Source organism: Pecten maximus, chromosome 10 (genome assembly GCF_902652985.1).
Source record: "Pecten maximus chromosome 10, xPecMax1.1, whole genome shotgun sequence".
NCBI lineage: Eukaryota > Metazoa > Mollusca > Bivalvia > Pectinida > Pectinidae > Pecten > Pecten maximus.
Window position 1 is genome coordinate 1,531,027 of NC_047024.1, and position 27,784 is coordinate 1,558,810.

At 39.1% G+C, this 27,784-nt stretch overlaps 1 protein-coding gene across 1 annotated transcript; it reads left to right on the forward strand.

Moving 5' to 3' along the window:
• The first annotated feature begins 33 nt into the window (after positions 1–33).
• On the forward strand, positions 34–26,760 carry LOC117336082. Its single transcript, XM_033896451.1, has 7 exons — positions 34–378; positions 2,886–3,019; positions 3,997–4,165; positions 18,917–19,243; positions 22,869–23,063; positions 23,596–23,781; positions 24,897–26,760. The coding sequence occupies exons 1-7, from the start codon at positions 249–251 to the stop codon at positions 25,256–25,258; spliced, it is 1,503 nt and encodes a 500-aa protein (XP_033752342.1). The 5' UTR covers positions 34–248; the 3' UTR covers positions 25,259–26,760.
• The last annotated feature ends 1,024 nt before the right edge of the window (positions 26,761–27,784 follow it).

Sequence of the window (27,784 nt, forward strand, 5' to 3'; positions counted from 1 at the left end):
TAAGGATATACAGAGTTTGTAATTCTGTATATCATTTCCTTGATTTAATAGTTTATTTCTGAAAGTTTTTCTTATATTGTTTTAATTATTTAGCCCGTGTGTTGTGGAAACAGACTGCACATATTGTGAATACAGCTCATGTGATCCTGGCAACGAAATAGGTCAAAGTTCTGGTGGTTGTACTTCCGGTTGAGCTACTTTCATTTTCACCCAGGCAAACTGACGTGTGGTTAGTGTGGAACGTAAATATGGCGCTTGATACTTTTGATGTGGCGGAATTCGAGAAACATCTAACTGCAAATGAATTTGGAAAGACATTTATATATAAGGATATAACGGAAACAACAATGGACGATGCTTTCAAGGCTGCAAAGGAAGGTAAACAAACTTATCTAAGGTTGACGTCAGCTTCAGCCAGAATCTCTGTATAGTCATCAATTAAGGTGGACCATGACACTTGTACTCCCCATATTACGCCAGCATTAATATTCAATGCCATCAAATATAATAACGGATTACTAAAAGAGTATATAATTGTTATATTTATGTCAACTAGTTGATATCAATAAATTACTAGTGTTGATCAGTAATTCGCGTAAACTATGTATGAATATGAAAATTTGAGAAAAGTTGACTAGCCGACGAACGTTTTGTCTGAATGACAATGCATGTGCACAGGTAACAGTGTCATCATTATCAAGACACACTGTAGTATGGCTACACGGGTTAGCCACACGCTTACCTATGTATGGTTAACTTACACGCCTTTTTTGTGTGTAATGTAAAACTAAAGAATTCAGAGAGATTATCTAAAAAAAATTAATTGTGAAACAGTTACAATAATATCATTGTGTTTGTGTTCATCTATGCCGTACCAGGCTTTATTTTTGTAAAAAAAAGAACAATGTGAAAAAGCTCAAATTAGACAGTTGATATTGTTTTACATGAATATAAATAGCCGTTTTTATCATGAAAATTATCAATGCAACTCTATTTTTAACAAATATATCACATCAAAATATTTGTGGAGGGGTTCCATCATTGATTACAAACTGTTTGGTAAATTAGCAAAATTAGCAAAAGCTACATGGCACAAGTGTACTGAAGCACCTTAATTAGTGTTAATTAATTTGTATTATCACAGTGATTTATTACGGATTGTGATTTTTAGGAACTTGTTGAAATTGATGTTCTATTAAGTAAGTAAATACCGAAATATTGTAATATATGGCATGAAAAAAATTGATATAATTATTGACTTTAAATTGTGCCATTTGGTCGTATTTGGATGTTATTACCCTTGCGATCTATCATTATAGTGTCAAAATGGACTGTTCTTTTCACTGCTTTGAAGAAGTATCCTTACCTTTAATTTAAAGGACTGCAGTGTGTTATAACAGGGACGTTTGTACAGGGATCGGGAAGTGTCTCTATCTGTTAGTAAGTCCTGTTCGTCCATCCCGCTCACCCTAATTTTTCGTCAGATGATATATGTTTTTATACAAATTATTAAACATACAAAACTTACATTTCTTTTCAATATGATTTATACCGGAAGACTGTGAACAAACCTGTTCATTTATCACTGAAGCCAAAAACAGACAAACTAGGCCTATATATCAAGAAAACAAAACATCGTAACACAGTAAATTGATTTTAATGAAAGTTGATTGGTGACTTAAAGCTACTAAAATGAAAAGAAATTACCAAATAGGATTTCGTCCTAAAATTTTCATTAAAGGTGAAACAACCTAGGGCAAAATGACCCGGATTCGTTAGTCATCGCGTAATGGGATGACATCCAGTTAACTACAGTACTTTATTGTGAACCACTTTTTTCCGAAAATTCTTGTCCAATCGTTTGAAGGTAGTGAATTTAACTCAATATCATCTTGCCATGTCATTACTAACAGATAGACAGTTTCCAATCCCTGTATGTATGTCCCTTACAATACTTAAGGGGACAAGATCTTACCTTACTATTTAGATGGGTAACCACTCCCTTGTACCCCTGGTGCATGTTACATTTTTTCTGGCCAATACTAGCAATAGAAATAGCCATTTTTAACTTTGTTACCTCATTGTTACCTACTTACAAAATTTTCAGACTCGATTCACACAGCAAACCCTCATAGAATTTTTCAGTCGAATGAAATTTTAAAATATGACACGGCACGGGGACAATATTTTCTTAAAAGTGTTTGCAAACATGTGTCACTCTTGTCTGATTTCATCACCTGTAGACCTGGGGTGGTAAATTGACATTTCTTTAACTGTTGTTGGTAGGTAGGATACTACATACAGATGTACGTGTATAATGTAAATCATGTGTAAAAAGAAAAACAAATAGTTCATATATCATTGTACCTGTGGTAATAGGTACCCTGCCTGAGCTGGGCCTCAATTTAGTGACCTCTCCCTCTCTGAGCAAACTTCACAAGGCTGAAGCAAAATTCCTGCTAGCAAAGATTAATCTAGGATTTGCGGAATACTACCTTTTATGAAATTTAGGAGAAATGAAGGGCCGCAGTGTCTTGAATTAATTATTCTTTAAACTTTAAAATTCTACAGTTATTTTTTGCTGTAATTCTTACATATTTCATCATATTTTGGATGATTTCCCCTGTTTTGGAGAATTTTTTTCATTTTATGGGATTTTTTCTTGATGCATGGGGAATTTGTTTTTATTCAAAGGGGAAAACACCATCTGCGGGTAATATTACCTAATTTTGATAATAAAATCTTGCTAGATTGACCTCTGGCCTGTAAGTTGACCTATACTCGCCACTTTTACACGTGAGATATCAATGTATACATGTAAATTTAAAGATAATGATATTATTAGTTCAAACTTTTGTGAATGATTTAGATTTATTTTGAAATAGGGAAACCAAATGGTACTGCCATTATGGCTGAACAGCAGTCTAAAGCTAGAGGAATGAAGAACCGAAAATGGAATGCACAGAACACAGGGAACATATACATCTCCTATATCTACCATAGACAAGCTGTTCTCGAGGTATCATTTTATTTATAAGAGGCTCAATAATTGGTTAATGAAGCAATTAACCTTCATTTTCAAATCTTATGACCTTAATGAAAACATTTTGATTACAAACATTGTACTGACTTAGTTCAATGTAGGTCATCTATTTAAAATGTACAATTTCAGATCTTGTTGTTAAACCATTTGAAATAAAAACCCATAACAAGCATAATCTACCAGGCCAGCAGTATATGTTTAATCTATTAGAATGACATAGTCAGATGTACGTCAGCATGCTTGTGTATTGTTTGATAACTTATCACATGCAGCTATGGCCCCTATCAGAAGTTGTGCTGAATATGTTTTTGTCATCCCAACTATATCTAGAGCCTGTGAATATCTTACTTAAAAATCTTCCTTAACGGGATATCTGCTGCATACAACTTCGTAAAACACACCTTTAATTTCTTCCAAATGTTCAACCTTATTCTCTAGTAAGAACTGAAGGGATCTTTCTGAAATTTCATATACAGGTGTCCCTTGGTCCCTCATTATACATATTTCATTTTGGGACCAGTCAGATAACAACATGGCCGACAGATAGCCATCTTGAATTTTGACAATTGAGGTTTGTTATCGCTTTTTCTCAAAAAGTACTGAAGGGATCTTTCTCAAATTTCATATGTAGGTTCCCCTTGATCCCAAGTTGTGCATATTGCATTCTGGGACCAATCTGAAAACAAGGTTGACAGACAGCCATTATCGCTAAATTTCGAATTTCATATATAGGTTTCCCTTGTTTGAAAAGTCCTTGAGGGATGTTTCTATATTTACACAGATTAGTAAGAGGGAGGGAAAAACAGAGAGAAGATCAATCTGATATTGAACCTATAAAGATCATTCAATGGTGGGCGTCAATATTCCTTTGGGTTCTCTTGTTGTAAAATGTTGGATAAGAAACCTTTTGAATTTGTGGCAAGTTTTACAACAGTTCAGATGTGTTGTTTTAGGACAGAGTAAAAGACGAGTGTCTCATGGAGGTTTCCGGCGCTCTGTCTGTCTTCATGGCTCTACAGGACATTGGAGTGGAAGATATCAACATCAAGTGGTTAAATGACATCTGGGTCAGAGGTCATAAAATGGCAGGGATATTGGTGGAGGATAAAGGGCCACTGGACCGTAAGTCTCACTACAGTGTCTGTGTAAGTCTCACTACAATGTCTGTGTAAGTCTCACTACAATGTCTGTGTAAGTCTCACTACAATGTCTGTGTAAGTCTCACTACAATGTCTGTAAGTCTCACTACAGTGTCTGTAAGTCTCACTACAGTGTCTGTAAGTCTCACTACAGTGTCTGTGTAAGTCTCACTACAATGTCTGTGTAAGTCTCACTACAGTGTCTGTAAGTCTCACTACAATGTCTGTAAGTCTCACTACAGTGTCTGTGTAAGTCTCACTACAATGTCTGTGTAAGTCTCACTACAATGTCTGTGTAAGTCTCACTACAGTGTCTGTAAGTGTCACTACAGTGTCTGCGTAAGTCTCACTACAGTGTCTGTGTAAGTCTCACTACAGTGTCTGTGTAAGTCTCACTACAGTGTCTGTAAGTGTCACTACAGTGTCTGTGTAAGTCTCACTACAGTGTCTGTAAGTGTCACTACAGTGTCTGCGTAAGTCTCACTACAGTGTCTGTGTAAGTCTCACTACAGTGTCTGTGTAAGTCTCACTACAGTGTCTGTGTAAGTGTCACTACAATGTCTGTAAGTCTCACTACAATGTCTGTGTAAGTCTCACTACAGTGTCTGTGTAAGTCTCACTACAATGTCTGTAAGTCTCACTACAATGTCTGTGTAAGTGTCACTACAATGTCTGTGTAAGTCTCACTACAGTGTCTGTAAGTCTCACTACAGTGTCTGTGTAAGTCTCACTACAGTGTCTGTGTAAGTCTCACTACAGTGTCTGTGTAAGTCTCATTACAATGTCTGTAAGTCTCACTACAGTGTCTGTAAGTCTCACTACAATGTCTGTGTAAGTCTCACTACAGTGTCTGTGTAAGTCTCACTACAGTGTCTGTGTAAGTCTCACTACAGTGTCTGTGTAAGTCTCACTACAGTGTCTGTAAGTCTCACTACAGTGTCTGTGTAAGTCTCACTACAGTGTCTGTGTAAGTCTCACTACAGTGTCTGTAAGTCTCACTACAGTGTCTGTGTAAGTCTCACTACAATGTCTGTGTAAGTCTCACTACAGTGTCTGTGTAAGTCTCACTACAGTGTCTGTGTAAGTCTCACTACAATGTCTGTGTAAGTCTCACTACAATGTCTGTGTAAGTCTCACTACAATGTCTGTAAGTCTCACTACAGTGTCTGTGTAAGTCTCACTACAATGTCTGTAAGTCTCACTACAATGTCTGTGTAAGTCTCACTACAATGTCTGTAAGTCTCACAACAATGTCTGTGTAAGTCTCACTACAATGTCTGTAAGTCTCACTACAATGTCTGTAAGTCTCACTACAATGTCTGTGTAAGTCTCACTACAGTGTCTGTGTAAGTCTCACTACAATGTCTGTGTAATTCTCACTACAGTGTCTGTAAGTCTCACTACAATGTCTGTGTAAGTCTCACTACAGTGTCTGTGTAAGTCTCACTACAGTGTCTGTGTAAGTCTCACTACAGTGTCTGTAAGTCTCACTACAGTGTCTGTGTAAGTCTCACTACAATGTCTGTGTAAGTCTCACTACAGTGTCTGTGTAAGTCTCACTACAGTGTCTGTGTAAGTCTCACTACAATGTCTGTGTAAGTCTCACTACAATGTCTGTGTAAGTCTCACTACAATGTCTGTAAGTCTCACTACAGTGTCTGTGTAAGTCTCACTACAATGTCTGTAAGTCTCACTACAATGTCTGTGTAAGTCTCACTACAATGTCTGTAAGTCTCACTACAATGTCTGTGTAAGTCTCACTACAATGTCTGTAAGTCTCACTACAATGTCTGTAAGTCTCACTACAATGTCTGTGTAAGTCTCACTACAGTGTCTGTGTAAGTCTCACTACAATGTCTGTGGAAGTCTCACTACAGTGTCTGTGTAAGTCTCACTACAATGTTTGTGTAAGTCTCACTACAATGTTTGTGTAAGTCTCACTACAATGTCTGTAAATCTCACTACAGTGTCTGTAAGTCTCACTACAATACCTGTGTAAGTCTCACTACAGTGTCTGTGTAAGTCTCACTACAATGTCTGTAAGTCTCACTACAATGTCTGTGTAAGTCTCACTACAGTGTCTGTAAGTCTCACTACAGTGTCTGTGTAAGTCTCACGACAGTGTCTGTGTAAGTCTCACTACAATGTCTGTGTAAGTCTCACTACAGTGTCTGTGTAAGTCTCACTACAATGTCTGTGTAATTCTCACTACAATGTCTGTAAGTCTCACTACAATGTCTGTGTAAGTCTCACTACAATGTATGTAAGTCTCACTACAATGTCTGTGTAAGTCTCACTACAATGTCTGTGTAAGTCTCACTACAATGTCTGTACGTCTCACTACAGTGTCTGTGTAAGTCTCACTACAGTGTCTGTAAGTCTCACTACAATGTTTGTGTAATTCTCACTACAATGTCTGTAAGTCTCACTACAATGTCTGTGTAAGTCTCACTACAGTGTCTGTAAGTCTCACTACAATGTCTGTAAGTCTCACTACAGTGTCTGTGTAAGTCTCACTACAATGTCTGTGTAAGTCTCACTACAGTGTCTGTGTAAGTCTCACTACAATGTCTGTGTAATTCTCACTACAGTGTCTGTAAGTCTCACTACAGTGTCAGTGTAAGTCTCACTACAATGTCTGTGTAATTCTCACTACAGTGTCTGTAAGTCTCACTACAGTGTCTGTAAGTCTCACTACAATGTCTGTGTAAGTCTCACTACAATGTCTGTGTAAGTCTCACTACAATGTCTGTAAGTCTCACTACAGTGTCTGTAAGTCTCACTACAATGTCTGTGTAAGTCTCACTACAATGTATGTAAGTCTCACTACAATGTCTGTGTAAGTCTCACTACAATGTCTGTGTAAGTCTCACTACAATGTCTGTACGTCTCACTACAGTGTCTGTGTAAGTCTCACTACAGTGTCTGTAAGTCTCACTACAATGTTTGTGTAATTCTCACTACAATGTCTGTAAGTCTCACTACAATGTCTGTGTAAGTCTCACTACAGTGTCTGTAAGTCTCACTACAATGTCTGTAAGTCTCACTACAGTGTCTGTGTAAGTCTCACTACAATGTCTGTGTAAGTCTCACTACAGTGTCTGTAAGTCTCACTACAGTGTCTGTGTAAGTCTCACTACAGTGTCTGTGTAAGTCTCACTACAATGTCTGTGTAAGTCTCACTACAGTGTCTGTGTAAGTCTCACTACAGTGTCTGTGTAAGTCTCACTACAATGTCTGTGTAAGTCTCACTACAATGTCTGTGTAAGTCTCACTACAATGTCTGTAAGTCTCACTACAGTGTCTGTGTAAGTCTCACTACAATGTCTGTGTAAGTCTCACTACAGTGTCTGTAAGTCTCACTACAATGTCTGTAAGTCTCACTACAATGTCTGTGTAAGTCTCACTACAGTGTCTGTGTAAGTCTCACTACAGTGTCTGTAAGTCTCACTACAGTGTCTGTGTAAGTCTCACTACAATGTCTGTAAGTCTCACTACAATGTCTGTGTAAGTCTCACTACAATGTCTGTGTAAGTCTCACTACAATGTCTGTGTAAGTCTCACTACAGTGTCTGTGTAAGTCTCACTACAATGTCTGTAAGTCTCACTACAGTGTCTGTGTAAGTCTCACTACAATGTCTGTAAGTCTCACTACAGTGTCTGTGTAAGTCTCACTACAGTGTCTGTAAGTCTCACTACAGTGTCTGTGTAAGTCTCACTACAGTGTCTGTGTAAGTCTCACTACAATGTCTGTGTAAGTCTCACTACAATGTCTGTAAGTCTCACTACAGTGTCTGTGTAAGTCTCACTACAGTGTCTGTGTAAGTCTCACTACAATGTCTGTGTAAGTCTCACTACAATGTCTGTGTAAGTCTCACTACAGTGTCTGTGTAAGTCTCACTACAGTGTCTCTGTAAGTCTCACTACAATGTCTCTGTAAGTCTCACTACAATGTCTCTGTAAGTCTCACTACAGTGTCTGTGTAAGTCTCACTACAATGTCTGTGTAAGTCTCTCTACAATGTCTGTGTAAGTCTCACTACAGTGTCTGTGTAAGTCTCACTACAATGTCTGTGTAAGTCTCACTACAGTGTCAGTGTAAGTCTCACTACAGTGTCTGTGTAAGTCTCACTACAATGTCTGTGTAAGTCTCACTACAGTGTCAGTGTAAGTCTCACTACAATGTCTGTGTAAGTCTCACTACAGTGTCTGTAAGTCTCACTACAGTGTCTGTGTAAGTCTCACTACAGTGTCTGTGTAAGTCTCACTACAATGTCTGTGTAAGTCTCACTACAATGTCTGTGTAAGTCTCACTACAGTGTCTGTGTAAGTCTCACTACAGTGTCTGTGTAAGTCTCACTACAGTGTCTGTGTAAGTCTCACTACAGTGTCCCTGTAAGTCTCACTACAATGTCTCTGTAAGTCTCACTACAATGTCTCTGTAAGTCTCACTACAGTGTCTGTGTAAGTCTCACTACAATGTCTGTGTAAGTCTCTCTACAATGTCTGTGTAAGTCTCACTACAGTGTCTGTGTAAGTCTCACTACAATGTCTGTGTAAGTCTCACTACAGTGTCAGTGTAAGTCTCACTACAATGTCTGTGTAAGTCTCACTACAATGTCTGTAAGTCTCACTACAGTGTCTGTGTAAGTCTCACTACAGTGTCAGTGTAAGTCTCACTACAGTGTCAGTGTAAGTCTCACTACAATGTCTGTGTAAGTCTCACTACAGTGTCTGTAAGTCTCACTACAATGTCTGTAAGTCTCACTACAGTGTCTGTGTAAGTCTCACTACAATGTCTGTGTAAGTCTCACTACAGTGTCTGTGTAAGTCTCACTACAATGTCTGTGTAAGTCTCACTACAATGTCTGTGTAAGTCTCACTACAATGTCTGTAAGTCTCACTACAGTGTCTGTGTAAGTCTCACTACAGTGTCTGTAAGTCTCACTACAGTGTCTGTGTAAGTCTCACTACAGTGTCTGTAAGTCTCACTACAATGTCTGTGTAAGTCTCACTACAGTGTCTGTGTAAGTCTCACTACAATGTCTGTGTAAGTCTCACTACAGTGTCTGTGTAAGTCTCACTACAGTGTCTGTGTAAGTCTCACTACAGTGTCTGTGTAAGTCTCACTACAGTGTCTGTGTAAGTCTCACTACAGTGTCTGTAAGTCTCACTACAATGTCTGTGTAAGTCTCACTACAATGTCTGTGTAAGTCTCACTACAGTGTCTGTAAGTCTCACTACAGTGTCTGTAAGTCTCACTACAGTGTCTGTGTAAGTCTCACTACAGTGTCTGTGTAAGTCTCACTACAGTGTCTGTAAGTCTCACTACAGTGTCTGTGTAAGTCTCACTACAGTGTCTGTAAGTCTCACTACAATGTCTGTGTAAGTCTCACTACAGTGTCTGTAAGTCTCACTACAGTGTCTGTGTAAGTCTCACTACAGTGTCTGTGTAAGTCTCACTACAGTGTCTGTAAGTCTCACTACAGTGTCTGTAAGTCTCACTACAATGTCTGTAAGTCTCACTACAATGTCTGTAAGTCTCACTACAATGTCTGTAAGTCTCACTACAATGTCTGTGTAAGTCTCACTACAGTGTCTGTGTAAGTCTCACTACAATGTCTGTAAGTCTCACTACAGTGTCTGTGTAAGTCTCACTACAATGTCTGTGTAAGTCTCACTACAGTGTCTGTGTAAGTCTCACTACAGTGTCTGTGTAAGTCTCACTACAGTGTCTGTAAGTCTCACTACAGTGTCTGTGTAAGTCTCACTACAGTGTCTGTGTAAGTCTCACTACAATGTCTGTGTAAGTCTCACTACAATGTCTGTAAGTCTCACTACAGTGTCTGTGTAAGTCTCACTACAGTGTCTGTGTAAGTCTCACTACAATGTCTCTGTAAGTCTCACTACAATGTCTGTGTAAGTCTCACTACAGTGTCTGTGTAAGTCTCACTACAGTGTCTCTGTAAGTCTCACTACAATGTCTCTGTAAGTCTCACTACAATGTCTCTGTAAGTCTCACTACAGTGTCTGTGTAAGTCTCACTACAATGTCTGTGTAAGTCTCACTACAATGTCTGTGTAAGTCTCACTACAGTGTCTGTGTAAGTCTCACTACAGTGTCTGTGTAAGTCTCACTACAATGTCTGTGTAAGTCTCACTACAGTGTCAGTGTAAGTCTCACTACAGTGTCTGTGTAAGTCTCACTACAATGTCTGTGTAAGTCTCACTACAATGTCTGTGTAAGTCTCACTACAGTGTCAGTGTAAGTCTCACTACAGTGTCTGTGTAAGTCTCACTACAGTGTCTGTAAGTCTCACTACAGTGTCTGTGTAAGTCTCACTACAGTGTCTGTGTAAGTCTCACTACAGTGTCTGTGTAAGTCTCACTACAGTGTCTCTGTAAGTCTCACTACAATGTCTCTGTAAGTCTCACTACAATGTCTCTGTAAGTCTCACTACAGTGTCAGTGTAAGTCTCACTACAGTGTCTGTGTAAGTCTCACTACAATGTCTGTGTAAGTCTCACTACAATGTCTGTGTAAGTCTCACTACAGTGTCAGTGTAAGTCTCACTACAGTGTCTGTGTAAGTCTCACTACAGTGTCTGTAAGTCTCACTACAGTGTCTGTGTAAGTCTCACTACAATGTCTGTGTAAGTCTCACTACAGTGTCTCTGTAAGTCTCACTACAATGTCTCTGTAAGTCTCACTACAATGTCTCTGTAAGTCTCACTACAGTGTCTGTGTAAGTCTCACTACAATGTCTGTGTAAGTCTCACTACAATGTCTGTGTAAGTCTCACTACAGTGTCTGTGTAAGTCTCACTACAATGTCTGTAAGTCTCACTACAATGTCTGTGTAAGTCTCACTACAGTGTCTGTGTAAGTCTCACTACAGTGTCTGTAAGTCTCACTACAGTGTCTGTGTAAGTCTCACTACAATGTCTGTAAGTCTCACTACAATGTCTGTGTAAGTCTCACTACAATGTCTGTGTAAGTCTCACTACAATGTCTGTGTAAGTCTCACTACAGTGTCTGTGTAAGTCTCACTACAATGTCTGTAAGTCTCACTACAGTGTCTGTGTAAGTCTCACTACAATGTCTGTAAGTCTCACTACAGTGTCTGTGTAAGTCTCACTACAGTGTCTGTGTAAGTCTCACTACAGTGTCTGTAAGTCTCACTACAGTGTCTGTGTAAGTCTCACTACAGTGTCTGTGTAAGTCTCACTACAATGTCTGTGTAAGTCTCACTACAATGTCTGTAAGTCTCACTACAGTGTCTGTGTAAGTCTCACTACAGTGTCTGTGTAAGTCTCACTACAATGTCTGTGTAAGTCTCACTACAATGTCTGTGTAAGTCTCACTACAATGTCTCTGTAAGTCTCACTACAGTGTCTGTGTAAGTCTCACTACAATGTCTGTGTAAGTCTCACTACAGTGTCAGTGTAAGTCTCACTACAATGTCTGTGTAAGTCTCACTACAATGTCTGTGTAAGTCTCACTACAATGTCTGTGTAAGTCTCACTACAGTGTCAGTGTAAGTCTCACTACAGTGTCTGTGTAAGTCTCACTACAGTGTCTGTAAGTCTCACTACAGTGTCTGTGTAAGTACTCACTACAGTGTCTGTGTAAGTCTCACTACAATGTCTGTAACTCTCACTACAGTGTCTGTGTAAGTCTCACTACAGTGTCTGTGTAAGTCTCACTACAGTGTCTGTGTAAGTCTCACTACAGTGTCTGTAAGTCTCACTACAATGTCTGTAAGTCTCACTACAGTGTCTATGTAAGTCTCACTACAGTGTCTGTAAGTCTCACTACAGTGTCTATGTAAGTCTCACTACAGTGTCTATGTAAGTCTCACTACAGTGTCTGTGTAAGTCTCACTACAGTGTCTGTAAGTCTCACTACAGTGTCTGTGTAAGTCTCACTACACTGTCTGTGTAAGTCTCACTACAATGTCTGTGTAAGTCTCACTACAATGTCTGTGTAAGTCTCACTACAATGTCTCTGTAAGTCTCACTACAATGTCTCTGTAAGTCTCACTACAGTGTCTGTGTAAGTCTCACTACAATGTCTGTGTAAGTCTCACTACAATGTCTGTGTAAGTCTCACTACAGTGTCTGTGTAAGTCTCACTACAATGTCTGTAAGTCTCACTACAATGTCTGTGTAAGTCTCACTACAGTGTCTGTGTAAGTCTCACTACAGTGTCTGTGTAAGTCTCACTACAGTGTCTGTAAGTCTCACTACAGTGTCTGTGTAAGTCTCACTACAGTGTCTGTGTAAGTCTCACTACAATGTCTGTGTAAGTCTCACTACAATGTCTGTAAGTCTCACTACAGTGTCTGTGTAAGTCTCACTACAGTGTCTGTGTAAGTCTCACTACAATGTCTGTGTAAGTCTCACTACAATGTCTGTGTAAGTCTCACTACAATGTCTCTGTAAGTCTCACTACAATGTCTGTGTAAGTCTCACTACAATGTCTGTGTAAGTCTCACTACAGTGTCAGTGTAAGTCTCACTACAATGTCTGTGTAAGTCTCACTACAATGTCTGTGTAAGTCTCACTACAATGTCTGTGTAAGTCTCACTACAGTGTCAGTGTAAGTCTCACTACAGTGTCTGTGTAAGTCTCACTACAGTGTCTGTAAGTCTCACTACAGTGTCTGTGTAAGACTCACTACAGTGTCTGTGTAAGTCTCACTACAATGTCTGTAACTCTCACTACAGTGTCTGTGTAAGTCTCACTACAGTGTCTGTGTAAGTCTCACTACAGTGTCTGTGTAAGTCTCACTACAGTGTCTGTAAGTCTCACTACAATGTCTGTAAGTCTCACTACAGTGTCTATGTAAGTCTCACTACAGTGTCTGTAAGTCTCACTACAGTGTCTATGTAAGTCTCACTACAGTGTCTATGTAAGTCTCACTACAGTGTCTGTGTAAGTCTCACTACAGTGTCTGTAAGTCTTACTACAGTGTCTGTGTAAGTCTCACTACACTGTCTGTGTAAGTCTCACTACAATGTCTGTGTAAGTCTCACTACAATGTCTGTGTAAGTCTCACTACAATGTCTCTGTAAGTCTCACTACAATGTCTCTGTAAGTCTCACTACAGTGTCTGTGTAAGTCTCACTACAATGTCTGTGTAAGTCTCACTACAATGTCTGTGTAAGTCTCACTACAGTGTCTGTGTAAGTCTCACTACAATGTCTGTAAGTCTCACTACAATGTCTGTGTAAGTCTCACTACAGTGTCTGTGTAAGTCTCACTACAGTGTCTGTAAGTCTCACTACAGTGTCTGTGTAAGTCTCACTACAATGTCTGTAAGTCTCACTACAATGTCTGTGTAAGTCTCACTACAATGTCTGTGTAAGTCTCACTACAATGTCTGTGTAAGTCTCACTACAGTGTCTGTGTAAGTCTCACTACAATGTCTGTAAGTCTCACTACAGTGTCTGTGTAAGTCTCACTACAATGTCTGTAAGTCTCACTACAGTGTCTCTGTAAGTCTCACTACAATGTCTCTGTAAGTCTCACTACAATGTCTCTGTAAGTCTCACTACAGTGTCTGTGTAAGTCTCACTACAATGTCTGTGTAAGTCTCTCTACAATGTCTGTGTAAGTCTCACTACAGTGTCTGTGTAAGTCTCACTACAATGTCTGTGTAAGTCTCACTACAGTGTCAGTGTAAGTCTCACTACAGTGTCTGTGTAAGTCTCACTACAATGTCTGTGTAAGTCTCACTACAGTGTCAGTGTAAGTCTCACTACAATGTCTGTGTAAGTCTCACTACAGTGTCTGTAAGTCTCACTACAGTGTCTGTGTAAGTCTCACTACAGTGTCTGTGTAAGTCTCACTACAATGTCTGTGTAAGTCTCACTACAATGTCTGTGTAAGTCTCACTACAGTGTCTGTGTAAGTCTCACTACAGTGTCTGTGTAAGTCTCACTACAGTGTCTGTGTAAGTCTCACTACAGTGTCTCTGTAAGTCTCACTACAATGTCTCTGTAAGTCTCACTACAATGTCTCTGTAAGTCTCACTACAGTGTCTGTGTAAGTCTCACTACAATGTCTGTGTAAGTCTCACTACAATGTCTGTGTAAGTCTCACTACAGTGTCTGTGTAAGTCTCACTACAATGTCTGTGTAAGTCTCACTACAGTGTCAGTGTAAGTCTCACTACAATGTCTGTGTAAGTCTCACTACAATGTCTGTAAGTCTCACTACAGTGTCTGTGTAAGTCTCACTACAGTGTCTGTGTAAGTCTCACTACAGTGTCTGTGTAAGTCTCACTACAATGTCTGTGTAAGTCTCACTACAGTGTCTGTAAGTCTCACTACAATGTCTGTAAGTCTCACTACAGTGTCTGTGTAAGTCTCACTACAATGTCTGTGTAAGTCTCACTACAGTGTCTGTGTAAGTCTCACTACAATGTCTGTGTAAGTCTCACTACAATGTCTGTGTAAGTCTCACTACAATGTCTGTAAGTCTCACTACAGTGTCTGTGTAAGTCTCACTACAGTGTCTGTAAGTCTCACTACAGTGTCTGTGTAAGTCTCACTACAGTGTCTGTAAGTCTCACTACAATGTCTGTGTAAGTCTCACTACAGTGTCTGTGTAAGTCTCACTACAATGTCCCTGTAAGTCTCACTACAATGTCTCTGTAAGTCTCACTACAATGTCTCTGTAAGTCTCACTACAGTGTCTGTGTAAGTCTCACTACAATGTCTGTGTAAGTCTCACTACAATGTCTGTGTAAGTCTCACTACAGTGTCTGTGTAAGTCTCACTACAATGTCTGTAAGTCTCACTACAGTGTCTGTGTAAGTCTCACTACAATGTCTGTAAGTCTCACTACAGTGTCTGTGTAAGTCTCACTACAGTGTCTGTGTAAGTCTCACTACAGTGTCTGTGTAAGTCTCACTACAGTGTCTGTAAGTCTCACTACAGTGTCTGTGTAAGTCTCACTACAGTGTCTGTGTAAGTCTCACTACAATGTCTGTGTAAGTCTCACTACAATGTCTGTAAGTCTCACTACAATGTCTGTAAGTCTCACTACAGTGTCTGTGTAAGTCTCACTACAGTGTCTCTGTAAGTCTCACTACAATGTCTCTGTAAGTCTCACTACAATGTCTCTGTAAGTCTCACTACAGTGTCTGTGTAAGTCTCACTACAATGTCTGTGTAAGTCTCACTACAATGTCTGTGTAAGTCTCACTACAGTGTCTGTGTAAGTCTCACTACAGTGTCTGTAAGTCTCACTACAGTGTCTGTAAGTCTCACTACAGTGTCTGTAAGTCTCACTACAGTGTCTGTAAGTCTCACTACAATGTCTCTGTAAGTCTCACTACAGTGTCTGTGTAAGTCTCACTACAGTGTCAGTGTAAGTCTCACTACAGTGTCTGTAAGTCTCACTACAGTGTCTGTGTAAGTCTCACTACAATGTCTGTGTAAGTCTCACTACAATGTCTGTGTAAGTCTCACTACAGTGTCAGTGTAAGTCTCACTACAATGTCTGTGTAAGTCTCACTACAGTGTCAGTGTAAGTCTCACTACAGTGTCAGTGTAAGTCTCACTACAATGTCTGTGTAAGTCTCACTACAATGTCTGTGTAAGTCTCACTACAATGTCTGTGTAAGTCTCACTACAATGTCTGTGTAAGTCTCACTACAATGTCAGTGTAAGTCTCACTACAGTGTCTGTGTAAGTCTCACTACAGTGTCTGTAAGTCTCACTACAGTGTCTGTGTAAGACTCACTACAGTGTCTGTGTAAGTCTCACTACAATGTCTGTAACTCTCACTACAGTGTCTGTGTAAGTCTCACTACAGTGTCTGTGTAAGTCTCACTACAGTGTCTCTGTAAGTCTCACTACAATGTCTCTGTAAGTCTCACTACAATGTCTCTGTAAGTCTCACTACAGTGTCTGTGTAAGTCTCACTACAATGTCTGTGTAAGTCTCACTACAGTGTCTGTGTAAGTCTCACTACAGTGTCTGTAAGTCTCACTACAATGTCTGTAAGTCTCACTACAGTGTCTATGTAAGTCTCACTACAGTGTCTGTAAGTCTCACTACAGTGTCTATGTAAGTCTCACTACAGTGTCTATGTAAGTCTCACTACAGTGTCTGTGTAAGTCTCACTACAGTGTCTGTAAGTCTCACTACAGTGTCTGTGTAAGTCTCACTACAGTGTCTGTGTAAGTCTCACTACAATGTCTGTGTAAGTCTCACTACAATGTCTGTGTAAGTCTCACTACAGTGTCTGTGTAAGTCTCACTACAGTGTCTGTGTAAGTCTCACTACAGTGTCTGTAAGTCTCACTACAGTGTCTGTGTAAGTCTCACTACAGTGTCTGTGTAAGTCTCACTACAGTGTTTGTGTGACCTTATCAAAAGTGCTTTCTTGGGATTGCTTTTCAGGCTCGAAAGTCACGGTCACTGTAAATAAATAGAAAATCTGTCCAGTTCCCTTTGGGTCAATCAACCTAAAACTTTATATTAAAATAGTGTTTTCTGGTTTCTGTATAAAAAACACTTAAATTTTGCATGAAACTTGTTTTGATTTGCAAAGCAGATCAGTTTGATTTTTAAAATTCAAATCCTAGCTTGCTGTGCAGGTGACACATCCATTTCCGTGGAATTCTTGTTATACCCCCGCAATGAAGTTAGGGGGGGGGAATGGAATCAGGTTGTCTGTAACTGATGGAACGATTCCAATGAAACTTCACACATATATTAATGATCATGTGTAGATGTGCATGCCAATTTCTTCTTCTCAAAATTATGGTTGCTATGGCAACTGGTCACTATAAACAGGTTTTCCAATGAGAACCATAACTTTAAGTTTGTCCGGACAACTCCTCCTAAACAGAAGGGCCGATTTCAATGAAACTTCACACAAATATAGAGGACCATGTGTAGATGTGCATGCCACTTTCTTTTTCTCAAAATTATGGTTGCTATGGCAACTGGTCACTATAAACAGGTTTTCCGATAAGAACCATAACTTTAAGTTTGTCCGGACAACTCCTCCTAAACAGAAGGGCCGATTTCAATGAAACTTCACACAAATATAGAGGACCATGTGTAGATGTGCATCTCATTTCCTTTTCCTCAAAATTATGGTTGCTATGGCAACTGGTCACTATATTACTGGGTTATCTTAGTTAGCCTCTAATTAAGAGTTCCAATTCACCACTGACTTGTGCAGATTGTGGGGGGTTTTAGGCAGCCATCCTGACGACAGTTCTTGTTTGTTGATAGTTTTTAGCTCACCTGGTCTGAACGACCAAGGTGAGCTTATGCTGTACCGTGGCGTCTGTCGTCCGTCCGTCCGTCAACAATTGACTTCTTCTTCATAACCACTGATCAGAATTAAACCAAATTTGATCAAAACCATCCCTATGGTGGGGGGGGGGGGGGGACTCAAAATTGTACAAATGGTGAGGCTGACCCCCGGGGGTCTTGGGAGGCGGGGCCAAATGGGCTCAATTTGGCTAAATTGATATAAACGACTTCTTCTCTGAAACTAAGCAATGGATATCGCTCATATTTGCCTGGTAGCATTCCCTTGGGGCAGGGATTCAAAATTGTACAAATGACAGGGCGGAACCCCTGGGGAGCTGAGGAGTGGGGCGAAACAGAGTCGATTTGGCTAAATTGATATAAACAACTTCTCCTCTGAAACTCAGCAATGGATATCGCTCATATTTGACTGTGAGCATCCCTTTGGGGTCGGGATTCAAAATTTAAAACAAATGGTGTGGCTAACCCCCCTGGGGGGCTGGTGGGAGGGGCCAAACGGGGTCAAATTGGCTAAATTGATATAAACAACTACTTTTCTGAAACTAAACCATGAATAATGTTCATATTTGCCTGGTAGCACCCCCTTGGGGTAGGGATTCAAAATTGTACAAATGACAGGGATGACACCCCCCAGCGGGGCCAGAAGGGGTCAGTTTGGCAGAATTGATATACCGGGGGTAAACAACTTCTCCTCTGAAACTGAGCAATCAATATCTGTCATATTTGACTGCATGTAGCATTCCCTTGGGGTAGGGATTCAAAATTGTTCAAATGGTGGGGCTGACCCACCGGGGTCCTGAGGGGCAGGGCCGAAAGTGGTCAATTTGTTTAAATAACTTCTTCTTTGAAACTAAATAATGGATATAACTCATATAGCACTGGTAGCATCCTTTTGTGGTAGGGGTTCAAAATTGTTTAAAGGAAGGAGCTGACCCCCCCGGGGGCAGAGGTCGGGGTCATAAGGGGTCAATTGGTTTCTCTGAAACTAAGCAATTGATATCACTCACATTTGTGTGGTAGCAATCCCTATGGGGTTGTGGTCAAAGTCAATTTCATTTTATGGATTAATTGTACTTTCTGACATAAAAACCACATTTGTATGGTAGCATGGTTATGGGGTGGGTATTCAAAATTGTACAAATGTTGGGGTTAACCCCCCAGGGGGCCTGAGGGGCGGGGCCAAAAGGGGTCAATTTGGCTAAATTGACATTTTTAGAATTACAATAAAACCAATGTACATGTACCCATATAAAATGCTTATGATATATTGACATAGCAATACCAGCGACAAATATACTTAAGCATCATTCTTGTTTTATATCTCATGAAACCAGGTGAGCAATACAGGCTCTCTGGGCCTCTTGTTATGAAGTAGCATCTGAAGTGATGTAATACTTTTATCAATATTTCACTCAAAGATTTTATTTTCCATCCTGGACAGATGATGAATCAAAACACCTGTGCATTGTTGGTATCGGTGTGAATTTGAATGCTGATGTGCGCAGACACCCAGAGCTTCATATGATATCAACCAGCGCCCGCAGTCAGCTGCAGGGCAATATTGTTAACAGAGAGCAGTTCCTGGCAAAAATGAGCAAATACCTGGAGGAGTTGTTACCTCTCACAAAGGAAGATTTGTTTCAAAGGGCGATAAAATACCAACTTTTCCAGCTCGGTGAGCAAGTCAAGATCCATAGTGATCTCGACGAAAAGGTGATAGATGGAACACTAGAAGAATTTCTGGACGACTGGTCCATCAGACTCAAAGGTAAAGTATACTGGCTAGAGACGACTGGTCCATCACACTCAAAGGTAAAGTATACTGGCTTGTTCTTTCTAGTTTATATTAGTAATGGACACTGATCATAACTGTGGAATTATATTTTATATAATAAATTATGTGAATTAAAGTCTCTCTGGTTTCTACATTCAAGTCCCATCAAAACTGTAGTGTTACTCTATAATATCTGACAATAGTGACCACCTGACAATAGTGACCACCTGACAATAGTGACCACCTCACAATAGTGACCACATGACAATAGTGACCACCTGACAATAGTGACCACCTGACAATAGTGACTGCCTGGCAATAGTGACCACCTCACAATAGTGACCACATGACAATAGTGACCACATGACAATAGTAACCACCTCACGATAGTGACCACATGACAATAGTGACCACATGACAATAGTGACTGCCTGACAATAGTGACTGCCTGGCAATAGTGACCACCTCACAATAGTGACCACATGACAATAGTGACCACCTGACAATAGTAACCACCTCACAATAGTGACCACCTCACAATAGTGACTGCCTGACAATAGTGACCACCTGACAATAGTGACCACATAACAATAGTGATCACATGACAATAGTGACCACATGACGATAGTGACCACCTCACAATAGTGACCACATGACAATAGTGATCACATGACAATAGTAACCACCTGACGATAGTGACCACCTGACGATAGTGACCACCTCACAATAGTGACCACCTCACAATAGTGATCACATGACAATAATGACCACCTGACAATAGTGACCACCTGACAATAGTGACTGTCTGGCAATAGTGACCACCTGACGATAGTGACCACCTCACAATAGTGACCACCTGACAATAGTGATCACATGACAATAGTAACCACCTGACGATAATGACCACCTGACGATAGTGACCACCTGACGATAGTGACCACCTCACAATAGTGACCACATCACAATAGTGACCACCTGATAATAGTGACCACATGACTATAGTGACCATATGACAATAGTAACCACCTCACAATAGTGACCACCTCACAATAGAGATCACCTGTTGATGCATGCCACCTGTTAATAGTTATAACAAGAGATCCCAGAGGGATCTTGGCGCCCACCATTGAATGATCTTCATAGGTTCCATGTCAGATTGATCTTTTCTCTACTTTTCCCTTCTTACTAATCCTAATCTGTGTAAATACAGAAACAGCCCTCTATAGCTAGTACTTTTCAAACAAGGGGAAACTATATATAAAATTTAAGATCTGTCGACCATGTTTTTGGATTGGTCCCAATATGCAAAACTAGGCACTGAGGGGAACCTACATATGAAATTTGAGAAAGATCCCTTCAGTACTTTCTGAGAAATAGCGATAACAAACTTCAAATGTCAAAATCCAAGATGGCTGCCTGTCGGCCATGTTGTTTTCCGATTGGTCTCAAAATGCAATATGCATAACTAGGCACCAAGTGGAACCTACATATGAAATTTGAGAAAGATCTCTTTAGTACTTTCTGAGAAATAGCAATAACAAACTTCAATTGTCGAAATCCAAGATGGCTGCCTGTCGGCCATATTGTTTTCCAATTGGTCTCAAAATGCAATACGCATAACTAAGCACCAAGGGGAACCTACATATGAAATTTGAGAAAGATCCCTTGAGTGCTTTCTGAGAAATAGCGATAACAAACTTCAATTGTCAAAATCCAAGATGGCTGCCTGTCGGCCATGTTGTTTTCTGATTAGTTTCAAAATGCAATATGCATAACTAGGCACCAAGGGGAACCTACATATGAAATTTGAGAAAGATCCCTTCTGTACTTTCTGAGAAATAGCGATAACAAACTTCAATTGTCAATATCCAAGATGGCTACCTGTCGGCCATGTTGTTTTCTGATTGGTCTCAAAATGCAATATGCATAACAAGGCAACAAGAGGAACCTACATATGAAATTTGAGAAAGATCCCTTCAGTACTTTCTGAGAAATAGCGATAACAAACTTCAATTGTCAAAATCCAAGATGGCTGCCTGTCGGCCATGTTGTTTTCTGATTGGTCTCAAACTGCAATATGCATAACTAGGCACCAAGTGGAACCTACATATGAAATTTGAGAAAGATCTCTTTAGTACTTTCTGAGAAATAGCAATAACAAACTTCAATTGTCGAAATCCAAGATGGCTGCCTGTCGGCCATATTGTTTTCCAATTGGTCTCAAAATGCAATACGCATAACTAAGCACCAAGGGGAACCTACATATGAAATTTGAGAAAGATCCCTTCAGTACTTTCTGAGAAATAGCGATAACAAACTTCAATTGTCAAAATCCAAGATGGCTGCCTGTCGGCCATATTGTTTTCCGATTGGTCTCAAAATGCAATATGCATAACTAGGCACCAAGGGGAACCTACATATGAAATTTGAGAGTGATCCCTTCAGTACTTTCTGAGAAATAGCAATAACAAACTTCAATTGTCGAAATCCAAGATGGCTGCCTGTCGGCCATGTTGTTTTCCATTTGGTCTCAAAATGCAATATACAAAACTAGCCACCAAGATGAACCTACATATGAAATTTGAGAAAGATCCCTTCAGTACTTTCTGAGAAATAGCGATAACAAACATCAATTGTCAAAATCCAAGATGGCTGCCTGTCGGCCATGTTGTTTTCGGATTGGTCTAAAAATGCAATATGCATAACTAGGCAACAAGAGGAACCTACATATGAAATTTGAGAAAGATCCCTTCAGTACTTTCTGAGAAATAGCGATAACAAACTTCAATTGTCAAAATCCAAGATGGCTGCCTGTCGGCCATGTTGTTTTCTGATTAGTCTCAAAATGCAATATGCATAACTAGGCACTAAGGGGAACCTACATATGAAATCTGAGAAAGATCCCTTCAGCACTTTCTGAGAAATAGCGATAACAAACTTCAATTGTCAAAATCCAAGATGGCTGCCTGTCGGCCATGTTGTTTTCCGATTGGTCTCAAAATGCAATATGCATAACTAGGCACCAAGGGGAACCTACAAATGAAATTTGAGAAAGATCCCTTCAGTACTTTCTGAGGATTAGCGATAACAAGAATTGTTTACGGACGGACGGACGGACGGAGGGACGGACGGACGGACGGAGGGACGGACGGACGGACGGAGGGACGGACGGACGACGGACCACGGACGCAGGGCGATTTGAATAGCCCACCATCTGATGATGGTGGGCTAAAAATATGACCAGTTTTGAAAACCTAGACAGGTACCAGTTGTATGACCAGGTTTGACCACGATGGTGTTGTTGATTATTTTGTAGACGATAACTTCCTAAGATACTTATACAAAATGAAAATGTACATAGATCTACTTGATAGTAATCCCTCCTTGCTTTTATACTAAAGTAATGGTGGACAGACACAACCAAGAGGGTGACTTTCAATCTTGCTACAGAGAGGAATATTTCATCATTGTCTTATTAAACTTTTGTTTAAAGTTTATGTAGCTGCATTGAGAATATTTTCCCGTTGTATTCATACCACCATGAACACACACTGTTTACTTCCTATATCTTGTCAGTGTGAATTGATCACGAGTTGTTGAGGTATCTATTTACCGACAGATGACAGAGGTGAGGTATTGACAGCCATGTCAGACCACTACTCCATACGACCTTGTTCGACCTCTACTGTGTATGTGTACAATGGCAAGATGGCCTGTCCTTGGAGCTCTGCAGCCCTGCTCAGATGTATGTTATCGCTTGTGAACACGACTCACACGACCGTGACCTTTCTCAGTGATTCCAAGATGGCGGAAGGTCAGTCCTGTGTATAGTTTTGTTGAGTTCAACCATTTTAAATTTGTACTTTGCAATTAAATATATACTGGTTATTTTTATCAACTTAACTTCATTAAAAGTAAAGTAAGGTATTAAAAATAAAGTAAAGTATTAAAAATACAAGAGGGGTTGCATTTAGTAAAACTATTTAAAAAGCAATATTTCCATGCGATACATGGATTGGAAATAGAGGATTTTTTTTCATTCCTTGAGAAGAGAATATTTGGTTAATGAACTATCGATAGCTTTGGCAGTTATAAAATGGGGGGATAACCCTTTTTGGGTACTTATTTACCTCTCCAGCTCTTTCTTGAAGAAAACAATAGCAGAAATGTATTATTGTAAAATGATCAATAAACACCAGATCTATTTGATTCATTGCTTACTTTATTCTATTTCTGTCACGTGTCTGTCCAGATCATTGATGCTGCCAATGGTGACAAGAGAATAGCCATCTAGTAGATATGTATAATAATAGAAAAACAAAATATCAAGGGGTGTTTGTTAACAGGACTTTGGAAAAAAGACGCCGCTATGTTGGCTATAGGAGAGATTGTCCTGAATACCGAGGATATCAGCCGTGCTCACCAGACCTTTACAAATATACATGGATTTATAAACAACGGAGGGGTGGTCATGATGATGGGGAATGTGCCCAGAATGTTTACAACGTACCTACAGTCAGCATCACCTACAGGTATATACCATCATTGTTTACTACATACCTACAAGTATACCCTCATTGTTTACTACATACCTACAGGTATACCTCATTGTTTACTACATACCTACAGGTATACCTCATTGTTTACTACATACCTACAGGTATACCTCATTGTTTACTACATACCTACAGGTATACCTCATTGTTTACTACATACCTACAGGTATACCTCATTGTTTACTACATACCTACAGGTATACCTCATTGTTTACTACATACCTACAGGTATACCTCATTGTTTACTACATACCTACAGGTATACCTCATTGTTTACTACATACCTACAGGTATACCCTCATTGTTTACTACATACCTACAGGTATACCTCATTGTTTACTACATACCTACAGGTATACCTCATTGTTTACTACATACCTACAGGTATACCTCATTGTTTACATACCTACAGGTATACCTCATTGTTTACTACATACCTACAGGTATACCTCATTGTTTACTACATACCTACAGGTATACCTCATTGTTTACTACACCCTACAGGTATACCTCATTGTTTACTACATACCTACAGGTATACCATCATTGTTTACTACATACCTACAGGTATACCTCATTGTTTACTACACACCTATAGGTATACCTCATTGTTTACTACATACCTACAGGTATACCATCATTGTTTACTACATACCTACAGGTATACCTCATTGTTTACTACATACCTACAGGTATACCTCATTGTTTACTACATACCTACAGGTCACTATACCTCATTGTTTACTACATACCTACAGGTATACCTCATTGTTTACTACATACCTACAGGTATACCTCATTGTTTACGACATATGTGCTAACGAATATCTTCTTACTTACATTTCTGGAAAGTGTTTATTACCTGCACTTGTAATGGAGGCCCTCAATGTTGGAATAGTCGAATATACTCTGAAGAATAAAAGCCATTTACTGTGAATTGTATATGAACAGAAAGCCTGAATTACCATTTAAATCAGCCGAGTGCCTTGAAGTACTTGTACATCATGTTAAGATGGAAAATTCTGAGAGTATCTGAATGTTATCAAAGAGTAATTAAGCCTAATTAAAGATTTTCCTTTCTATTGTTTTAGAAATGACTTGCAATTTGAAGCCAACACATGTGGCTGATAATGCTGTGCTTGGTCGCTTGGTTGCCTTGGATTTGAAGTGTGGAGACCTTACTCAAATGTTTGGCTTCAGCCATCAGAAAGAGGATGTGGCAGTTACTGGAGGACAGACCTCCGAGGTTCTGGCTTGCTATGAAAACCGTGAGGCAGCTGTGGTCATCTCTACATATGGCGAGGGTTCGTGTGTGTTGCTGGGCTTCAACGCTGAGATCACATATGTGGAGGAATGTATTCATTTATCAGATACTGAGCTCCATAATCTGAGAGATACTGTGTTTGTGAGGGATGAACTTCTACTTTGTATCCTGAAAAAGTTTGGCTTGTGATTAACTTGAACCTTGATCAGCTTTCACACCAAACATTCTATTCACAAAGTTCATTGTAATGTGATTTATATGGGATATATTTCACATTCAAAATGAAGGTAAAATCAATATTTGATGATTATTTACTATTGAGTTTTGTTGCCTTATCAGGGACAGTCATGATCACTATAGTGTAAGGTTTAGGAGAGTTTTGAGAAAAAAAATTAAACATTTAAAAGCATTTGATTTCAGTTAGATAAGAAATGCACAAAAAATAACGTTCTTGCCCTGAAGACTTGCTTTCGGGGCCATATTTTGGAATTGGCCAAGATCCTTGACCTTAGACTTAAATTTTGTTATCACCTTGTGATGACTTGTGGAGAGGATATCTGCCCCTACATAGATGTGTGTGTGTACAGTATGTACTTATGTCCTCAATGATGTCCAGGTTCTACAGACTTACATTTTTTATCATAGTAAATCATGATATTTCTCAAATGAATTCTACATTTGTTACATTTCCTTTTTGTTCCTGATACAAGAACATTCACATCATGTGTGATGTCATTTTATGGTCAAATTTGCTGTATTTATCAAATTTATGCTGTAATTTAAAAGATGTTTACTTTTAACTGTAAAATTAGTGTTTGTTATTGAATTTTATCTTGATAATTTTATTATGTTAATTAAAATATATATGAGTTGGGTATACATATACAAAGAATTTTATTATAAAATGCAGTTTGTATATAAAACTGATTTATTTGAACTAAATGATATGTACTTGGTGCAGGGGACTTCATATAATCAAGATGTCTTCCATGATTTTTTCAAGCATTTTAAAGAGTAAAGCATTTTACCCATTGTATCTGTTAAACACATGCATGTCAGACACTCCGATTCATATTACTGATTTGTGAAATAAAGACAGAACATGGAGTTTTTGCCTGTTGTCAAGACAATAGAGTTTTGTCTGTTGTCAAGGACAGTAGAGTTTCGCCTCTTGTCAAGGACAATGGTGTTTCGCCTCTTGTCAAGACAATAGTTTTGTCTGTTGTCAAGGACAATAGAGTTTCGCCTGTTGTCAAGGACAATGGAGTTTTGCCTGTTGTCAAGGACAATGGAGTTTCGCCTGTTGTCAAGACAATAGAGTTTTGTCTGTTGTCAAGGACAGTAGAGTTTTGCCTGTTGTCAAGGACAATGGTGTTTTGCCTGTTGTCAAGGACAATGGAGTTTCGCCTGTTTTATAATTTTGTTGACTTCGAAATTAGAAATGAAGTAAAATTGTAAAACAGTTGTGTTAACATGATCCATATTTCAGATTATATGTTACATCATGTATTGATTATTGTAAATTCACTATTTGTTATGAGTTGTAAATTTGAACTATACTGTGTTCTAGTCGTTTTTATTGTAATCTATGATGACAAGATCTTTCACGAATGTGATGGACAGGTAAAAATACCTTTGAAGTTTGATGATTTCTGTTAAATACATGATAATAAAGAATTTCAAACATAAAATCACTTTTTGTCATAAGTACAGAAATAGTCAGGTGTTCAGATAGTATCGAATAGTCCTGGACTTCAAAAATATACATATTTTAGCCCTGGTATCTACCAAATATTACTACTATGGGTCTTCTGAAAATGATCAATCATTTTAACATACATGTACTTGACAGTGACCGCTGTGACCTTCAAAACAGATAAAGAAGTCATTTATTATTTGGAAAGATGATGGCATTCTACCTTCTGACAAAATATCAGGCCTCTGGGTCTTCTTGAACTTGAAAACAAATCTTTTAACATACCATAATTTAACATATGTGAACTTGAGAATAGGTCAAGGTAATTACTATGAGTAATGTTTATTTCTAGTCACGTGTAACGATTCACCGATGTATTGGATCGCAGTGTGGTGCATCGATGCATTCGTCTATCCTTGATTTATATCACGATATTTGAAAATGTGTTATTTCCCTTGACCAACATTAGCTTAGGTTTTGTAGTAAACATCATGGCTGGAAAGGCCATTCAAGCAGCTTATAAAGATGCCTGTTGGAGTTCTTTCAAGTCCAAATTATCTAAATTAAAGAACACTTCGTGAGAAACAGACAAAACATGTTTTTTGTAACAAATGTAGACAAAGACTCTAATATTCGGGAAACACCACAAACAAATGTACGATGGAATACCAGATATCCGATAGGTCATCAGCTTCCCATATATCGTGATACGTATTGTATCATAACCCCTGTATCACTACCCACCTTGCGATACACAGCTCTATTTATTAAATTAAAAGTTTGTCAGGACAAAGGTACTACAGAGGATGGATCCTTCACCATACCATGATTTTTTTGTTCTATCTTAGAGGTCACAAGGTCAAATATATTTAACAAGAGGCCCATGGGCCATAACGGTCACTCGAGTTCTGAAATGCATACAACTTCATGTTTTTGTTTTACGTAAAGAACTTAATACATTTGATCAGTGTGACCTTGAATGTCAGTCAAGGTCTTTCAGTTGAACAAACTTTTCAGTA